General features: G+C 38.2%; 1 protein-coding gene and 1 long non-coding RNA gene across 7 annotated transcripts in view; one reads left to right on the forward strand and one right to left on the reverse strand.

Annotated features, from left to right (window-relative positions):
- LOC107129987 (uncharacterized) overlaps positions 1-8,701 on the forward strand; it is a 31,849-nt gene extending 23,148 nt beyond the window's left edge. For both annotated transcript variants that reach the window (XR_012413665.1, XR_012413666.1), the window contains exons 2-3: positions 48-117; positions 7,970-8,701. This is a non-coding gene — a long non-coding RNA (uncharacterized lncRNA). The remainder of the gene's footprint in view (positions 1-47; positions 118-7,969) is intronic.
- The window catches only part of SLC38A9 (solute carrier family 38 member 9), an 88,224-nt gene that overhangs the window by 7,744 nt on the left and 61,063 nt on the right, over positions 1-19,417 (reverse strand). For all 5 annotated transcript variants that reach the window (XR_001491401.4, XM_073993457.1, XM_065546275.1 and 2 more), the window contains 3 exons: positions 17,761-17,868; positions 14,379-14,485; positions 1,588-1,701 (listed from right to left, as the gene is read on the reverse strand). Coding sequence is in view for 4 of the 5 variants with exons in the window: in XM_073993457.1 (XP_073849558.1) it covers positions 1,588-1,701; positions 14,379-14,485; positions 17,761-17,868 (329 nt within the window). In the remaining variant the exon portion in view is untranslated. The remainder of the gene's footprint in view (positions 1-1,587; positions 1,702-14,378; positions 14,486-17,760; positions 17,869-19,417) is intronic.

A 19,417-nucleotide genomic window follows, 5' to 3' on the forward strand; every position in this document is an offset into this window, starting at 1 on the left:
TACACACATTCATAAAATGGAATGTCTTCTGCTTATTTTGAACACAGGTGCTACTCCAATTGTGACTTGTGGACTAGTGCCCATCCACAACTACTTGTTAAGTATTTTTTCAATGAGGTAAGTATAGAAATTGAGTGTTTAGAAACTTTTACAGAAATATGACATTGCCACAATTTTATTCTATTTTACAAAAGTATCAGCATGCAATTTATGTAACATTAAAGCAACAGCAAAGACAATTTTGTCCTTCACCACAGATAGATCCAGAAAGCAATGCTCTATGTGGTTAAAGGAAAATACCAGTCTGCTTTAAAGATTTAAAGAGCTAATTTAATTCAGTGTTATTTTACCGTCTCTGGTTCTCTTGCTTTCCTCCTCTGAAGCACTGTAAGCACTTTTGATGTAAAGATGACAGAATAAGGTGAGAGTATGTCTATCACCTACTGCATCATTGTTTATCACTAAATTGAAAAGGATTTATCTCTTCTTTCTTTCATGACCCTTTTCTCCATTTTGGTTTGGTATCTTAAAAAAAGTTAATTACGCAGAATTTTTATCTTTTCTTTCAAATACAAATATTACAAATATTCCTATTCCCAAGGGAGTAGGCTTTGTATGAGTTTGTTCATATCAGGGAAATTTCCAGCAAACATTTGGCTGCCAAAGAACTTCTGGAGTCAAGGAAATCAAGAAAATAAGAACATGTCCAAGCTGCCATAATAGCAGTAATTCAAACTTATTTTTCTTATAAAGATGAGAACACTATTAACATTATTCTGCTGAAATAACCATTATAATTCAGCTGTAATAAATCACATGTATATTCCATTGCACTCTATAAGAGGAATTTCTTCTGACCAGAAAGTCACTTGCGAAATGTTGTTTTTTGTGAGAAACTCTTCAGTCACTTATAACTAAAGACTATACGACTGCTAAGTTTTTGATGGGTTAAATCAAAGAAAATATTAGTTACGGCAATCTTTTATTAAAATATCTTTTTCTTTTACTCTATCTCTCTCTCTTTTTTTTTTTTTAAACCCTCTGGTAACTCATAGAACATCTCTCTCTCTTTTTTTAACAGTCAAATACTCTTTTTTTGTTTTGCTGCCTGTCACTCAGTATAAGAATGAGAGTCTGATTAATCATTAGGGTCTGATAAACTAAGACTCTAGTTTATCCAGGGCATTCCTGATGTGGGCTTTAAAAAATAGGGAGTTCATTCAATGTATTTTCTGTGAGGTTTTATAACTACACGAGAACTACTCATAACAGTTCCCCACAAAAAGAGAAATATATGTACATAATAGACATTTATTTGAGTACCACAAGGTGCCTGGCACGTAGTACATTATCTTAGAGTCCATCTAAAAATCAAATGGGGTACTTATTGTACTATTTAATGGAAAAGAAAAATAAAGCTCAGAAAGAAAAGGGAAGGTGCCTAAATTCCCATACTTGGAGTAGATAGCAGAGATGGCATTAAAACCCAGGTCTATCTGATGTTATATCTTGCCACTGTATCACCCTGCCTACTATAAATACATGAAAGTGTACACAATCACACAGGGAGGCTACACCGTGCCTTACCTGCTCAATACAATCTTTGGATAATGGTGGTGAAGGAAATGAAGCAAAAACCAGGACTCCAATATAGAGATAAGTTAACGTCACTAGCATATAAGCAATGCACAGGTCCCTCACCTGTAAATACAGAAAAAAAGTCCCATAATACTGAAGAACCTTGCAGTAAGTCTACCTGAATAGGCTAAGAAGACTAACAAATAAATACAAAATTTGTCTTTTTACCTTGTACGTGTGTATATATTTCTAGATATTCAATTTGTTCACAGAAAGTAGTTAAAACAAAATCCACATACTTTACAATTAGTCTGCCAATTTTTTAAAAAAAGGTAGTCTGAAGTATGTAGACTAAGCTACCTGTTGGCAGACTTAGAAGTTAACATAAACAGTGGTTTAACATGACTGAAATTCTGACTTAATTTCAAAAGATAATTTAGTTGCCAAATTACAAAATACTATAACTACAATAATAAAGCTAAGGGACAATAAGAAAGTAAGCATAAGCCACTTCAGTATGGTCTGCAACATTTTAAAACTTCTTCCTTTGGTAAATTAACTTATTAAAATATGCCTAGACCACAGCAGAGTAGAACATACTAAAATATATTTAATAAAAAAAGAAAGCTAAAGAAGAGACAATAAGCAGTATTAAAGGCAAGCTTAATAAATCTAAACAGTAAACAAAAGGAAATCAAAAGGCAGCTGTTCAAACAGCTGCACAATGTTACTGGAATCAGCAAACAAATGCAGAACATGAAATAAAGTGGACTGCTTTCTTCTACTGCGGTTCCCACCCTCCCAACCCCCCATCTCCATGCAAAGTAAAAATCTCCAAGACATTTAATGTAGCCAGCTGTCAGATCCAAACAGAACAGATTCTCCAGCTCAAATATCTGGTCTTCATCGCCACTAAAGTTATGGCCAAAGAATTCAGCACAATTAAATTATGGTAACAAGCCTATTCATTTTTCATTTTAAACAAAAATTACTTTGAAAGCTAAGGAAACAAATTGGAAAAAAATAAACTTAAAAACATTTGATAGCACAATAAAAAAAACTGGGACATTTGGTATTAGGGAACATTTCTGATTTTTTGGATTACTTTCTTCCTTAAATGGGCTAGCTAACATAGTAGAGTTTTATAAACTTGACTGTTGACAAATTCAGTTAAAAAGCAAGTAACAAGTTATGAGAAATCTTAAGGTCAGGTCTAAATTGACAATCAGCTTGAAAGTAAATCAAGGGTTTTAAACCCTAAATTAGATGGTGGATAAGCTCATGGAGCTAAAGGCTTATGCAGATTGCTTCCAGTCCTCTCAAAATGCTTCTAATTGCTTAGGAATGAGGAAGAGGATGACCAAACCTCCTGGGGGGTTTTCAAAATCATTCCTCTTGAGTTCATGAAGCTCTAGGTCTGACGGGAGGCCAGACTTCAGTCACCCCTAGGGTTGCCTCATGATCTTGTGTGGGATGAACAGCAATGAACCAGGTCAAATCTACTTTTTTGTCAGAGTAGTAGTTTCCCATTATGATGTTTGAAAGTCATTCTACACTCAACCTACTCAATGCTACTCAAGAACAGAGGTAGCCTTGTAAAAAAATCTTGGGAGGCAAAGCAGCTGGGCTTGAGACAGCTCTCCGTAAAGTAGGACAGCCACCATTCCATAGACAGTTTTCAGCTTATCTACTACCTGATCACCGCGTTATTTTGGTCTGACTTCTTGCAAAGAAGTGTACCATAACACACTTCAGGGGAAATCTGATTAAGATGCAAAGGCTATGGTGCAGAGCTTCCAATAAGACTTTTCCCCTCTGCTTCTCTGTTCTCACGGCACTATATACATATCTCAAATACAGCAATGACAGTATTGTGACAGTCATTAATTTTTATTATAAAAGTAATCCATGTGCATGATATAAAGAATTTCAAGTGGAGATAAAATACGTCCCTTGACATCCCTAAAATAGCCAAGGTTAATAGTTCTTGTATCATGTTGGTATTTTAATTTTTCTCTAAATGTGTCTGTACCACAAGACTCTGGGATTCTGAGGACAGGGACCATGTCTTTTTCTTCTTTGTATCCCCAATACCCAGGACCACACCTAGTACATAGGAGGAATGTGGTAAATGTAGATAAAGAATAATAGCCACATTGGTTTTATTAACTGCTTGTAGGTGCCAGGCTCTATTGCTAAGCACATTACAAGTGTCATCTCATTTAATCCTCATTGCAACCTTATAATGTAGATACTGTCATTTTCTTCATTTTACAGATGTAAACTAAGTGCAGCAAGGTTACAAAACTCGTTTGTGGCTGCAAAGTGGGTATCTGGTGAAACCAATATTCAAATCAAGATCCTTTTAGTTCCAAATTGCAGGTCCTCAGCTACTATGATGGAGAGCTGACCAGTCTCCAATGCAGTTGTGTCACAGTTAATAAACAATAATAATAAAAAAAGAGAGGTAACAAGTTATGAGTAATAACTATACAACAGAACACATACAGGGATGCTTCCATTTTGAGACACTAAAATCAAGAAAGTTCTATTTCATAGTACTCCAACATACCTTCAGTAAAAGTAGCTCAGGAGCTACATACGTGTTTTCATCTGAATACTCCGATGAACAGAAATGATGCTTTTATTATAAAAGCAGCTGAGGTTTAGCATGACGCTGGGAAATATGCCACTTAGGAACAGTATACACATATGTGGGCTTTGCTATTCTCTGGCTCAAACACAAGCCATTACTAAAGATATAGTTCGGCCTAAAGATACAGCCTCTTGAAAGCCCATTTAATGGAACAGCATAGAAAAAAAGCTATTCTTTAGAAAATGAGGCTCAAAGTAAAAAATATATTTAAAAAGAGACACAAGTGACAATATAAACTGGTAATTATGTCAAGAAGCCTATACATTAATAAGGTAACCGATTCTGCCTTGTGAATAATAAATGGCTGGCAGGGTTGACGGTAGAAAACTAACGACAGGTAGAATGCCAAGTCAGAATGAAAACTGGATCTACAACAGGCCCAGAAGTGGGTTTGGGAGCACATTCTATTTGTCAGACATGGTTTATTATTTGTTTCACATACCGTTCATAGTGAAAATACTATCCAGTGGAGCATTTACTAACAAAAATGACAGAAACTGACCACACAGACTGACCCCAAACATTTACATAACTTCTCCTGGTATATAGCCAAGTAAACCACAGATTCATATGAAGAAGGAAAAAGTAAATAACAAATCATGATATAAGGCATTTCAAATTGTTTTAAAGAACAAAGCAGGGTAATACAACTAAACACAGACAAAACAAAACTAAACAAAAGAAACACTTAGAGGTTCTGATTCAAATACAATGAGAAAATATCAAGAGGTCAATCCACACAACCAGGAGGGTTATAGGAACTACATATTCTGGTGATAAACTAGTTGGATGGTCTTCAGCTCCCTAATCCCCCTTTTTTTGCAAGATATGACAAAAGAATAGGAACGATGGCCGGGTGGGGTGGCTCACGCCTGTAATCCCAGCACTTTGGGAGGCCGAGGCGGGTGGATCACCTGAGGTCAGGAATTCAAGACCAGCCTGACCAACATGGAAAAACCCCATTTCTACTAAAAATACAAAATTAGCCAGACGTAGTGGTGCATGCCTGTTATCCCAGCTACTTGGGAGGCTGAGGCAAGAGAATTGCTTGAACCGGGGAGGCAGAGGTTGCAGTGAGCCAAGATCGTGCCACTGCACTCCAGCCTGGGCAACAAGAACGAAACTCCGTCTCAAAAAAAAAAAAAAAAAAAAGGAATAGAAATGATATCCCATTTACACATATAACAAATTACATTTGATGGAAAAAAAAACTGTATGAAATGAAGTTGAACTTGGAAAACCTAGAAAATTTGATCACTACACCTATTTGGGAGTTTGTTTCTTTCTTTGCAAATATCTTTAGTTCCAAGTCCAGTTATAATTTATATAGAAGACGAGGCCTTTTCTATTCTTTTGTCTTCTTTTCTATTTTCAAACTTTTGTTTACTGAGCTTGGAATGATCCAGTATCCACATTATGAATTCAGAGTCCCTGGCAAGCTTTACATTTTTTGACTTTAATCTCAAGAAAATATTATGCCATGATATTAACAGGACTTCTTTCAAATTACTTACTGAGGCTGGGCGCGGTGGCTCAAGCCTGTAATCCCAGCACTTTGGGAGGCTGAGACGGGCGGATCACAAGGTCAGGAGATCGAAACCATCCTGGCTAACATGGTGATACCCCGTCTCTACTAAAAAATACAAAAAAAAAACTAGCAGGGCGAGGTGGCGGGCGCCTGTAGTCCCAGCTACTCGGGAGGCTGAGGCAGGAGAATGGCGTGAACCTGAAAGGTGGAGCTTGCAGTGAGCTGAGATCCGGCCACTGCACTCCAGCCTGGGCCACAGAGCGAGATTCCATCTCAAAAAAAAAAAAAAAAAAAAAAAAAAAAAAATCAAATTACTTACTGAAACCTGCTGAAAGGTATAATCATTAAATAAATCAAATGACAAAGTTTTTTTCAGAATATAGTACCCATTTAGCTAGATTTTTGCTAACATATAAGCCAATTTCAGTATAATCAAAAAGACAGTATATATATTTACATATAGTCAAAGTGTTTAGAATGTTGCTGGCACATAGTGCTTCATAAATGTTAGCATTATCCTTAGCAATTATTAATATTTTTAAGAAGTTAACATAAAGTACAACTAGTTTTTTGAAAGGTAGACCATCACTTCATAACCCAATTTCAATTAAGACAGTTTAAAAAAAAAACAAAACAAAACAACCACTTAAACCTTTGTGTGTGTGTGTGTGTTTTTTTTTTTTTTTTTTTTTGAGATGGCATCTCGCTCTGTTGCCCAGGCTGTAGGGCAGTGGCATGATCTGAGCTCACTGCAACCTCTGCCTGCCGGGTTCAAGTGATTCTCCTGTCTCAGCCTCCCAAGTAGCTGGAATTGCAGAGGCCCACTACCATGCTTGGCTAATTTTTGTATTTTTAGTAGAGACGGGGTTTTGCCATGTTGGCCAGGCTGGTCTCGAACTCCTGACCTCAGCTGATCCAACTGCCTCAGCCTCCCAAAGTGCTGGAATTACAGGCGTGAGTCACCACGCCCAGCCATTTAAACCTTTGCTTTTAAGCCTTTGTTTTAAAAATAGTTTCCACAAGTGACAAAAGGTGAATCAAATTGTATTAGCTGAACCTAACATAATAGTTCTACAAAGTCCTCATCCTAATACTAAGTGGAAAGAATTCATTTTATGGTATTTACATATGAAATACGGATTTCAAGGCCCACTGAGTGTTCTACTAAGAAAGGCAAAGACATGTCCTCAGTCCTTGGGAGACCATGAACCAAGAACGCCCATCTCAATCCAGCCCTGAGCTTCTCACAGTGGGGCATATACACCTCCAGATAAACTGGTGTGACTTTCCAGAAAAGCAATTCAACTTGAGAATTCTGGCGAGTGAAAAGTTAAGCACAGACAGTCCTCACTTTGCAGGGTGGTATGAGATTATAAAAATTACTATGCAACCTGAAACTGCAAAGTGATCACAATAATCAATGCGAAAAACATGCAATTGTTCTATGATCTTTAACAATTGTCAAAACATTAAATATTCTGTTATAAATGTGTAAGGAAATGAAAAGTAAAACATTTCTAAAAGTACATTGCAATGTCAGAAATATTGAGCTTAAAATATTTTGTTTTGTAAAAACATACCAAGAGTAGTCTGAACTACATTTGCCTCCTTCTTCTCATTGTATAACTTAACAAAATGTAGCAGGCATCTTTTCCATGCCTTGGTGAACTGTCATACTCCTTTATCCCAACTGTGCACCAGCTTCTAACATTTCATCTTTTGTGCTTTCAATGTTGTGAGACATCTCTGAGAATTCAATTAATGTGAAGTTTTCTGACAACTGCACTTCCTCTGGGATATGTTCATTCTTGTAATCATAACCACTTTCCAAATGCATGTTGATAAGCTCACCTTCCTTAAGTTTCTCTGGCTGCATATCTGGAGTATCTTGTATAGCAGCAGTGTCAACATTTCCACAGTTGGCTATTTCTTTTATAACTCTTTATATAGAGTTGAATTCAAATTTCACTTCTTGCATTATTGTTTTGTTTCATTGTAACACTTTCACTTTGTTTGACAATTCCTTGTTCAAGTATCCATTTTTTGTAAAATATATCAGTTTATCACCGGGAGACAAGGAGTTAACACAACTATCTGCTTTGCAGACTGTACAGTGAAAACCATACACAGTGACCAGTCATTGACAGACTTTGAAAGAAGTTATGTGATTGGTTACTAATTATCACATGCACTTTTTATTTATGTAGTGCTTTGTGAAGTGAGGGCCAGCAGCTACTACTTTACAAGTACTAATAGTTAAAATTCTGACCTTGCCTGTGCCCGACCGGAGCCAGCGGTTCTTCAAGCACCCAGCATCCAGCGAGACGCGCAGCGCACCGATGGAGGGGACACGGGCAGAGCAATGGTGGCCAGGCTCGGCTGGGGCTGTGCTGCTGGCACTGCTCCTACCCACGCAGATTTATTCCAATGAAACAACTGTTGTAACAGTTTCAAGTAGCTCCTCCCAGAATACTTCGACTGCCCCAAATCCAGCTAATGCCACCACCAAGGCGGTTGGTGGTGCCCTGCAGTCAACAGCCAGTCTCTTCGTGGCCTCACTCTCTCTTCTACATCTCTACTGTTAAGAGACTCAGGTCAAGAAACATCTTCTAAACTTCCCCATCTTCTAAACCCAATCCAAATGGCGTTTGGAAGTCCGATTTGGCAAGGAAAAACAGGTCTTCTTCGAATCTACTAATTCCACACCTTTTATTGATATAAAATGTTGAGAATCCCAAATTTGATCGGTTTGAAGAACATGTGAGGATCCCAATTTGATCAGTTTGAAGAACATCTAGTTTGAAGAACTAGATGATGGATGACAATATTAAATCTGCTGGTGTTTCATGTATAAGATGAAGGAAAGGCAACATCCAAAATAGCTAAGACATGATTTCCTTGAATGTGGCCTAAGAAATACTACCTTGAAAATAAGAATAGTGGCCGGGCGCGGTGGCTCAAGCCTGTAATCCCAGCACTTTGGGAGGCTGAGGCGGGTGGATCACGAGGTCAGGAGATCGAGACCATCCTGGCTAACATGGTGAAACCCCGTCTCTACTAAAAATACAAAAAACTAGCCGGGCGTGGTGGCGGGCGCCTGTAGTCTCAGCTACTTGGGAGGCTGAGGCGGGAGAATGGCGTGAACCCGGGAGGCGGAGCTTGCAGTGAGCCGAGATCACGCCACTGCACTCCAGCCTGGGAGCACAGTGAGACTCCGTCTCAAAAAAAAAAAAAAAAAAAAAAAAAAAAAAAAGAAAATAAGAATAGTAATAAAGGATGTGATTGTGGAATGGAGATTCAGTTTTCATTTGGTTCATTAATTCTATAAGGCCATAAAACAGGTAATATAAAAAGCTTCCATGATTCTATTTATATGTACATTAGAAGGAATTTCCAGGTGTTACTGTAATTCCTCAATGTATTGTTTCGACAGCACTAATTTAATGACGATATACTCTAGATGAAGTTTTACATTGTTGAGCTATCGCTGTTCTCTTGGGAACTGAACTTACTTTCCTCTTGAGGCTTTGGATTTGACATTGCATTTGACCTTTTACGTAGTAATTGACATGTGCCAGGGCAATGATGAATGAGAATCTACCCCCAGGTCCAAGCATTCTGAGCAACTCTTGATTATCCATATAGTCAAATGGTAGGCATTTCCTATCACCTATTTCCATTCAACAAGAGTGCTACATTCATTTAGCTAAACAGATTCCAAAGAGTAGAACTGCATTGACCGTGACTAATTTCAAAATACTTTTTTTTTTATTATTATTTTTTAGATGGAGTCTCACTTTGTCACCCAGGCTGGAGTGCAGTGGCGCAATCTCAGCTCAGTGCAACCCTCTGCCTTCCGGGCTCAAGCGTTTCTCCTGCCTCAGCCTCCCAAGTAGCTGGGATTACAGGCACCTGCCACCATGCCTGGCTAATTTTTGTAATTTTACTAGAGACAGGGTTTCACCATGTTGCCCAGGCTGGTTTCGAACTCCTGACCTCAGGTGATCCGCCTGCCTCGGCCTCTCAAAGTGCTGGGATTATAGGCTTGAGCCTCCGTGCCCAGCCGTCAAAATGCTTATTTCTGTATATGTTGAATACTTTTTACAATTAAAAAAAAAGATCTGTTTTGAAGGCAAAACTGCAAATCTTGAAATTAAAAAGGCAAAGATGTAAAGGAATCAAAACTATAAATCAAGTATTTGGGAAGTGAAGACTGGAAGCTAATTTGCATTAAATTCACAAAAACTTTTATACTCTTTCTGTATATACTTTTTTTTTTTTCTTTAAAAAACAATTTTGGATCAGAATAGCCACATTTGGAACACTTTTTGTTATCAGTCAATATTTTTAGATAGTTAGAACCTGGTCCTAAGCCTAAAAGTGGGCTTGATTCTGCAGTAAATCTTTCACAACTGCCTCGACACACAGAAACCTTTTTAAAAATAGACACTTGCCGAAGTCTTTTGTTCGCATGGTCACACCCTGATGCTTAGATGTTCCAGGAATCTAATATGGCCACAGTAGTCTTGATGACCAAAGTCATTTTTTTCCATCTTTAGAAAATTACATGGGAACAAACAGATTAAACACATCTGAAGCTACTGTGTGTGTGAATGAATACTCTTTTGCTTTATTCCAGAATGCTGTACATCTATTTTGGACTGTATATTGTGTTTGTGTATTTATGCTTTGATTCATAGTAACTTCTTATGTTATGGAATTGATTTGCATTGAACACAAACTGTAAATAAAAAGCAAGAAAAGGCTGAAAAAAAAATAAAATTCTGTGGTAACTGACGTTTGAACAAATGTTGTTAGGAGGAACTGATGTATTTTAACTAAACCAGATTAATGAAACTGGTGCATGTAAGAACCATGCAACATGAGAACTGCCTGTAATTTAACTCATTTTGAGCCCCTCCTCTTTCCCTTTTCTTTTTTGAGGTGGAGTCTCACTCTGTCGCCCAGGCTGGAGTGCAGTGACGCGATCTCGGCTCACCACAACCTCCACCTCCCGGGTTCAAGCGATTCTCCTGCCTCAGCCTCCCGAGTAGTGGGTACTACAGGCGCGTGCCACCACACCCGGCTAATTTTTTGTATTTTTAGTAGAGATGGGGTTTCACTGTGTTAGCCAGGATGGTCTCAATCTCCTGACCTTGTGATCCGCCTGCCTTGGCCTCCCAAGGTGCTGGGATTACAGGCATGAGTCACCGTGCCCAGCCTGAGACTGTTTTCTAGTAAGACAAACAAATAATGAGCATGATAAAAATATGTGTAAATGTTTAAGATAAAACATGACACTTCAGTAAGATTGTGTTTGTCTTCCCCAGATTTCTAGGTACACGAGGTTGTTCTGTTATTAGGGAGACTTTGGTGGTAAAGTTTGAGAAACACAGCCTTATGGATAGGATCATCCAATATATGAGAATTCTACTTAACAACATGAGTTTCTAGGGCACTTGGGCTAAGTTGGCTTACAAGAACAGACTGTAAATATCAGGAAAGAAAGGGTAAGAGGGGTAAAAATACTAAAAATTTCCAGCCTCTGTTTTATGTTAGATCATGGTAACATCACAACCCTGATAGGTAGCTATCATTTTACATATGACAAAAATGAAATTTGAGGTAAGTTCACCAAATAGGAAGTATGAAAAATCCAGATTGACTCAAGTCCAACTCCATTTACAGGTAACATGCTACATGTATGGTCAGTAAAGATGAAGATGGAAAAGCTAAATTTATATTTTTGCTTTAGAGAGCTTACTTCCTCTACAAAAGGTTTTTGCCTTCTTAATGACTGCCAAACATTACCCCTTACTCAAAGCCTTCTCAGAATCTCCAGGCACAGCAAATCCTTCCTTCTCCTGCATTTCAGTAACAACTGTATAGACCTCTATCAGAACTTCATTATAACTTTTGTTTACAAGGTCAGAAGCTGTTAAATTGACCACAAAATCTGCAGACAAGCCAACAAGTAACTGGTTAACTTCTGTTTGCCTTGGGTTTAGTTTGCTTTACTTTTTCTATTGTCTAAGGTAGAAAGTTAGGTTTTTGAGATCTTCATTTTTAGTGTAGGTGTTTACAGCTATACATTTCCCTATAAGCACGCTTTAAGTAAACTCAAAGTATTTCTGATTTTTCTTGTGATTTCTTCTTTGACCCATTGGTTATTTAAGAGCATGCTGTTCAATTTCCACAATTTGTGAATTTCCCAAATTTCTTTCTGTTATTGATTTGTATCTTCATTATGGTTAGAGAACATACTCTGTATGACTTAAATCCTTTCACACGTATTGAGAATTGTTTTATGACCCAGCATATAGTCTATCTTGGAAAATGTTCTTATGTATTTAAGAAGAATGTGCATTCCGCAGTTGAGAGAAGACTTTTTGTAAATACATATTAGATTAAGTAGGTTGACAGTGTTTTTCATGCTTCATCTCTCCTTACTTATTTTCTTTTTTTTTTTTTTTTTTTTTTTTTTGAGACGGAGTCTCGCTCTGTCGCCCAGGCTGGAGTGCAGTGGCTGGATCTCAGCTCACTGCAAGCTCCGCCTCCCGGGTTCACGCCATTCTCCGGCCTCAGCCTCCTGAGTAGCTGGGACTACAGGCGCCCGCCACCTCGCCCGGCTAGTTTTTTGTATTTCTTAATGGAGACGGGGTTTCAACATGTTAGCCAGGATGGTCTCGATCTCCTGACCTCGTGATCCGCCCGTCTCGGCCTCCCAAAGTGCTGGGATTACAGGCTTGAGCCACCGCGCCCGGCCTCTCCTTACTTATTTTCATCTATTTGTTCTATCAGTTACTTGAAGGAGGGTGATAAAATGTCCAATTACAATTGTGGATTTGTCTACTTCTCTTTTCAGTTTGGCAACTGTTAACTCATTTATTTTGAAGCTCTGTCACTGGGTGCATATACATTTAGGATTATTATGTCTTCTTGATGAATTGATCCCTACAGATCATTATGTAAGATTCCTCTTTATCTCTGGCAATACTCCCAGTTCTAAAGTCTATTTTGTCTGATATTAATTTGGCCACTCCAGATTTCTTATGTTTAATATTTGCATGGCATATCTTTATGTTTAATATAAATTCCTTGTAGACAACATATAGTTAGGCTTTGTGTTTTAACAAGTCTGAAAATCTCTTTTAATTAATTAAGTTATTTATTTGAGATAGAGTCTCGCTCTGTTGCCCAGGCTGGAGTGCAGTGGCATGATCTCCGCTCACTGCAACTTCCACCCCTTGGGTTCAAGCGATTTCCCGCCTCAGCCTCCTGAGTAGCTGGGATGACAGGTGCACACCACCATGCCTGGCTAATTTTTGTATTTTTAGTAGAGACAGGGTTTCACCATGTTGGCCAGGCTGGTCTCAAACACCGGGCCTTAAGTTATCCGCCTGCCTCAGCCTCTCAAAGTGGTGGGATTACAGGTGTGAGCCGCTGTACCCAACCTCTTTTAATCTTTTAATTGCAGTGTCTTTAAATGTAATTATCAACACAACGGGTTTAAACTTACTATGTTGCTATTTGTCTTCTATTTGTCACATCTATTCGTTGGTTCCTTTTCCATGGCTTCTTTTGGATCAGGTATATTTTGTTTGTTTTTTTGAGATGGAGTCTGGATCTGTTGCCCAGGCTGAAGTGCAGTGGCGATCTTGGCTCACTGCAACCTCCATCTCCCAGGTTCAAGCAATTCTCTGTCCCAGCTTCCTGAGTTGCTGGGATTATAGGCGTCTACCACCACGCCCGACTAATTTTTGTATTTTTAGTAGAGATGGGGTTTCACCGTCTTGGCCAGGCTGGTCTTGAACTCTTGACCTCGGGATCCACCTGCCTTGGCCTCCTGAAGTGCTGGGATTACAGGCGTGAGCCACTGTGCCCAGCTGCATTTTTTTTTTTTTTTAAGATGAGGTTTCACTCTGTTGACCAGACTAGAGTGCTGTGGCATGAACACAGTTCACCACAGACTTGGCTTCCTGGGCTTAAGCAATCCTGCTGCCTCAGCCTCCCAAGTAGCTGGGACTATAGGCATGTGCTACCAAACTGGGCTAATTTTTTCTGTAGAGACAGGGTCTAACCATGTTGCCCAGGCTGGTCTCAAATTCCTGGGCTCAAGTGATCTTCCTGCCTCAGACTCCCAAAGTGCTGGTATTATAGGCCTGAGTCACCATAGCTAGGGTATCTTTAAAAGATTTTACCACCATTAATGGCTTATTAGCTATACCTCTATTTTTTCAGTGGTTACTCTATGGCAGGCACCGGCGAACTATGACTCACGGGCCAAATCTTGTCTGATGTCTGTTTTTGTGAACAGTTTCATTGAAACAATGCCATCACCCATTTGTTTATGTATTATCTATGGCTGCTTTCATAACATAACAGCAGAGTTGGGTAGCTGGAACAAAAACCATATGGCCTACAAGGCCTGAAATATTTATCATCTGAACCTTTATAGAAAAATTTGCTGACCACTGCTCTATGGTTTAAGTTTAAAAATTAAGATCTTGTGACAAAATTGCCTAATTGTACCCCAAATATAAAGTGGCTCAAATACTGACTTAAAAAGTTTATTCTCAGGAGATACAAAAGTCAATTCCAAAGATAATTACTCACATTGTTTTCTTGTTTCTTGTTGTTCTTCAAGAGTGTGATGATACAATTATGAATAAAAAAAGCAAGGGTAAGCACTCCAGTCAGCTGTGGAAACTGAAATCTTATCTCTAGGAGAAAAATAAAAACAAAAACATTAAAACTGACAGTTAGAAAATGAGTAGTGGTAGCCAACAGTTGATTACTAAAAATCAGTTGTCACTGTTTTATCCGGGGAATGAGAATATTAAAATGTCTTTAAAAAGTTCCTCAAGGCCAGCATTATACTTGGGCAAAGCACTCAAAAGGGGGAAAAAAAAGTATGCTCTGGCTGGGTGTGGTGGCTCACACCTGTAATCCCAACACTTTGGGAGGCCAAGGTGGGCGGATCACCTGAGGTAAGGAGTTTGAGACCAGCCTGGCCAACATGGTGAAACCTTGTCTCTAGTAAAAATACAAAAATTAGCTGAGCATGGTGGCAGCAGCCTGTAATCTCAGCTACTTGGGAGGCTGAGGCAGGGGAATCGCTTGAACCTGGGAGGCAGAGGCTGTAGCAAGCCGAGATCGCGCCATTGCATTGCGGCCTGGGTGAAAGAGCAAAACTCCATCTCAAAAAAAAAAAAAGTATACTCTGTGCAGGCGCTTTGTATCAATTATTCCTATTTGAGGTCATACAATTGGTATGGGGAAGGGCAGGATTCAAATTTAGGCTCTGTCTGACTTTAAAGTCCTTCATTTTTTTAACACCTGAATTTGCCAGAAAATTACCTCTAGAAAAGGAATTATGAAAGGGCAAACTGGTCATTTAACATTCTTCACTGACAAATCTAAAAAACATTATTTAAAAATAATAGAAATAAATGTCCACCTACAGGGGATTCATTAAATTGAGATACAGTTGTGCAGTGGTATACGGTATCAAAAATTATGTTGTAGAGGCAGTTTCTTTTTTTCCCTATGATTGAAATAGCATACATACTGTGATTTTACTTTTTATTGTTTTATTCTTTTTGAGATAGGTTCTCACTCTGTTACCCAGGCTGGAATGCAGTGGCACAAACACGGCTGACGACAGCCCCAACTTTCTGGGCTCAGGTGATCTTCCTGTCTCAGCTTCCCTGGCAGCTAGGATTATAGGTGCATGCCACCACAGCCAGCTAAGTTTAAAAGAATTTTTTTTTTTTTTTTTTTTTTGTAGAGACAGGGTCTCGCCATGTTGTCCAGGCTGGTCTTGAACTCCTGGGCTCAAGTAAAACTCCCACCACAACCTCCCAAAGTGCTGGGATTACAGGCATGAGCCACTGTGCCCAGCCTACTTTTACTTCTAAAATATATGTGTGTGTATAGATGTGTGCATGCAAAGAAAAAAGACTGGGGGAGGGGGGGAGTATCCACAAAAATATAAATAGTGGTTACATCAAGTTATGCAATTTATTTTAAATTAACCACTTACCTATAATCTCTAAATGTTCTGCAATAAACACAAAGCTACTTTAAAGTGAGAATAAAAGAACACTGCAAAAGCACTGCCAATTTCTGTATTGAGGACTGCTAATAGAAGGAAAAAAATTGATTTTATGTAGAATAAAACCATGATTTAATTGAAAATACTGCTGGTCTAGGCAAACCCATCTCAGGGGATTCCTTAGTGTAAAAAGTAGAAATGTATAAAAAATCCACTGATTCTGCTATATTATTTTAGAAAAAGAAGAGAAAACAAGAATCAAGCACTAGCTCTAAAATAAAATAAATAAATCGAAATAAAATAAGATTAGTTTTCAACACATTCTTTTTAATTTAGCTGAATTTCCTGTCTCTCAGAGTAATCAATTCTATTACTTAGTTAAGATACCCTGTAAAGCAATTTGTTATTTCATCCTTTTCTATCTTTTCTAATTAAGGCAAGTAAGACCACTGTTAGGTTTCTAACTTGTCATATTACAGTGGGTAAATAGTCAGCTTTTCCCCATTAACTACCAAAAGCTATCTTTTTGAGAAAATTTCTTGAAAACCTGAGACTCTTTTTAACAGCACTATTGAAATAAAATTCATGTTTCACCCACTTAAAGTGCACAACTAGTTTTTAATTGAACAGTATATTCACAGAGTTGTACAACCATAACCACAGCACTTCATTCCTTTTCTATTGCCAAATAATATCCCATTGTACAGATATACCACATTTTGGCCAGGCGCGGTGGCTCATGACTGTAATCCCAGCACTTTGGGAGGCTGAGGCAGGCAGATCACCTGAGGTCAGCCTGGCCAACATGGTGAAACCCTGCCTCTACTAAAAATACAAAATTAGCTGGGCATGGTGGTGCACGCCTATAATCCCAGCTACTCAGGAGGCTGAGGCAGGAGAATCACTTGAACCGGGAGGGGGAAGTTGCAGTGAGTTGAGATTGCGCCACTACACTCAAGCTTGGGCAACAGAGTGAGACTCTGTCTCAAAAGAAAAAAGAAAGATATACTACATTTTATTTATCCATTCATTAGTGATAGACACTGGGCCATTTCCACTTTTGGCTATTATGAATAATGCTGCTATAAACATGCATGTACAAGTTTTTGTGTGGAAAATACACTTTTTTAAAGAACACATTTATGCCATGATTATTACATAATACATTAAATAATAGACTCCTTCACAAAATGGTTTTAAAGAAGCTCCAAACTTCTGCTGCTTACTTTATTCCTTTGAAAAGGCATATCAAGAAAGGATGTAAGCAGGAAGAAGATAATTGCATTACACATATCTGAGAAAGGATTCATATTTGGAATGTATAAATAAATCCTATAAATCAATATAAAAAAACAGACAGTTAAATAGAAAGATAGAAGAAACACTTCAGAAAAGATGAAATCCAAATGGCCAACAAACATATGAAAAGTTGCTAACTCCACTGATCATTACAGAAATGCAAATTAAAACCACATTGTATGTTCCCAACAAAAAGATAAATGTTTGAGGTGATGGATATCCCAATTACCCTGATTTGAACACTACACACTGCATAGAGGTATTAAAATATCCTATGTATCCCCCTAAATATGTACAACTATTTTATGTCAATAAAAATTTTTAATTAAAAAACACAAAACCACAATGTAATACCACATTATATACCCATCAGAAAGGCTGGATGAAAAACACAGAAAGTGCAAGTATTAGTGCACTATAACTTAAATGAACTTCAACTAACAAGTAGAAATGACAAAGGGCCCTGGTTACCACTAACTGCAGGAAACTCAAAATAATCTCAATTGTAGTACTATTTTTAACTTAATAGCATTTATAAAAATGCCCAGCATAAAAAAGATCATTACTTGTTTTAGAATAGCATAACAATGGTTAACTTAAGATCACATTATTGTAATTTATTATTTTGCCAAAACAGCTCACCTGGTACAAAAAATTCTGTTGGTATAAACCAATGAAATTCCAAATGAAATCCCAAGCGAACAGCCTTAAAGGTGACAAGGAAAATCAAATAAAGGACAGATACTGTGCCTGTGAGGAAAAAATTCAGAAACCATTTATTATCTTTGTGTGTTTTACAGATTATTTTAAAATCAAGCATTGTTTTCATAGTCTCAGCAAAGTGTGGGAAACTGTTACCTGCATTGATTATCTCCACTAACACCCAGCTGGGATCTAAAGACTAGAAACAAGCTGAGGGAGTTACCAGAAAAAGAACAAAAAAACTCTATGTAGTAGGCCTAACAAGAACCAGACGGGTTGGGTGTGGTGGCTCACATCCGTAATCCCAGCACTTTGGGAGGCCGAGGTGGGCAGATCACCTGAGGTCAGGAGTTCGAGACCAGCCTGGCCAACATGGCGAAACTTCATCTCTACTAAAAATACAAAAGTTAGCCAGGTGTGATGGCACATGCCTATAATCCCAACTACTCGGAAGGCTGAGACAGGAGAATCACTTGAACTCGAGAAGCAGAGGTTGCAGTGAGCCAAGATTGCACCACTGCACTCCAGCCTGGGCGACAGAGCGAGACTCCATCTCAAAGGAAAAAAAAAAAAAGAATAAGAAAAGAAGAATCAGATGAAGGTAGCTCATACATTGCTGAATGCAAAACTGCTTCATTTACTTATGAGTTGAGTTTAAGCAGAAGATACAAGCAGAGAGTCCACTATAAAATTGTAGGATTACACAGGATAAAACTAACTTTTATTCTTTGAATTGGAAGTGTTAGAGACAGTCTGTCACAGTATTTAATGTGAGATGGTAAGAAGGTAAAGAAAAAAAAGCAGTGAACGTGGATCAAAAGCATATTTGAGAAAGGTGAGAAGCCAAAATACATGAACAATCTTGATCTAGTATCTAGATGAGGTTTTGACTGGGTAGCACTGCTTGCTAGACGGAGATTCCAGACTCCATTCTCAGGTATTATATACAGGGTAAAATGGGCATTCAGAATTTTTTAGTAGTGTAGAAGGCAGAAGATTATTCCTTTTAAGAAATTAAGTCTAGTCATTATGGAGTAGAGTCAGAAAACTCAGGAAGGCCTTAGATGCTAATTCCTCTAATGAAGCTATGGTTTTAAGAGAAAGGGAAACTACCAACGAAAAGAACAAAAGCAGAATATCCTTAAGGAGCTGGAGAATCAACAATCAACCTGGTTGGAAGTCTGGTGATTGTTGTGCCCAGTTGAGCAAATCCTTCTATAAGTTTATATTATTTTAAAAGATCTGTTTCATAGAAAAGTTGGCAAGCAAATCAGGAAACCACGAATGAGTGATATAAGCAGTACTGTGGGTTTGGAGATTAGCTGATTCATAAAGGATGAAAACAAGATGCCAGAGCTTATATAACCACAACTCTCCATCTTCTGTGTGTCTATGGCAGCTTACAGTGAATTCTGTACCTGAGGCAGACAGGCAAAGAGAAATAATTTTAACTTTTCCTTTGGTCTTCTGGAAACCTAGAAGCCACTGCCTTGTTCCTTGATATGATGGGTTATTTATTTATTTACTTATTGAGACAGAATTTTCACTCTTGTTGCCTAATGGCATGATCTCGGCTCACTGCAACCTCCGCCTCCTG

This window comes from Macaca fascicularis, chromosome 6 (genome assembly GCF_037993035.2).
Source record: "Macaca fascicularis isolate 582-1 chromosome 6, T2T-MFA8v1.1".
Classification (NCBI taxonomy): Eukaryota; Metazoa; Chordata; class Mammalia; order Primates; family Cercopithecidae; genus Macaca; species Macaca fascicularis.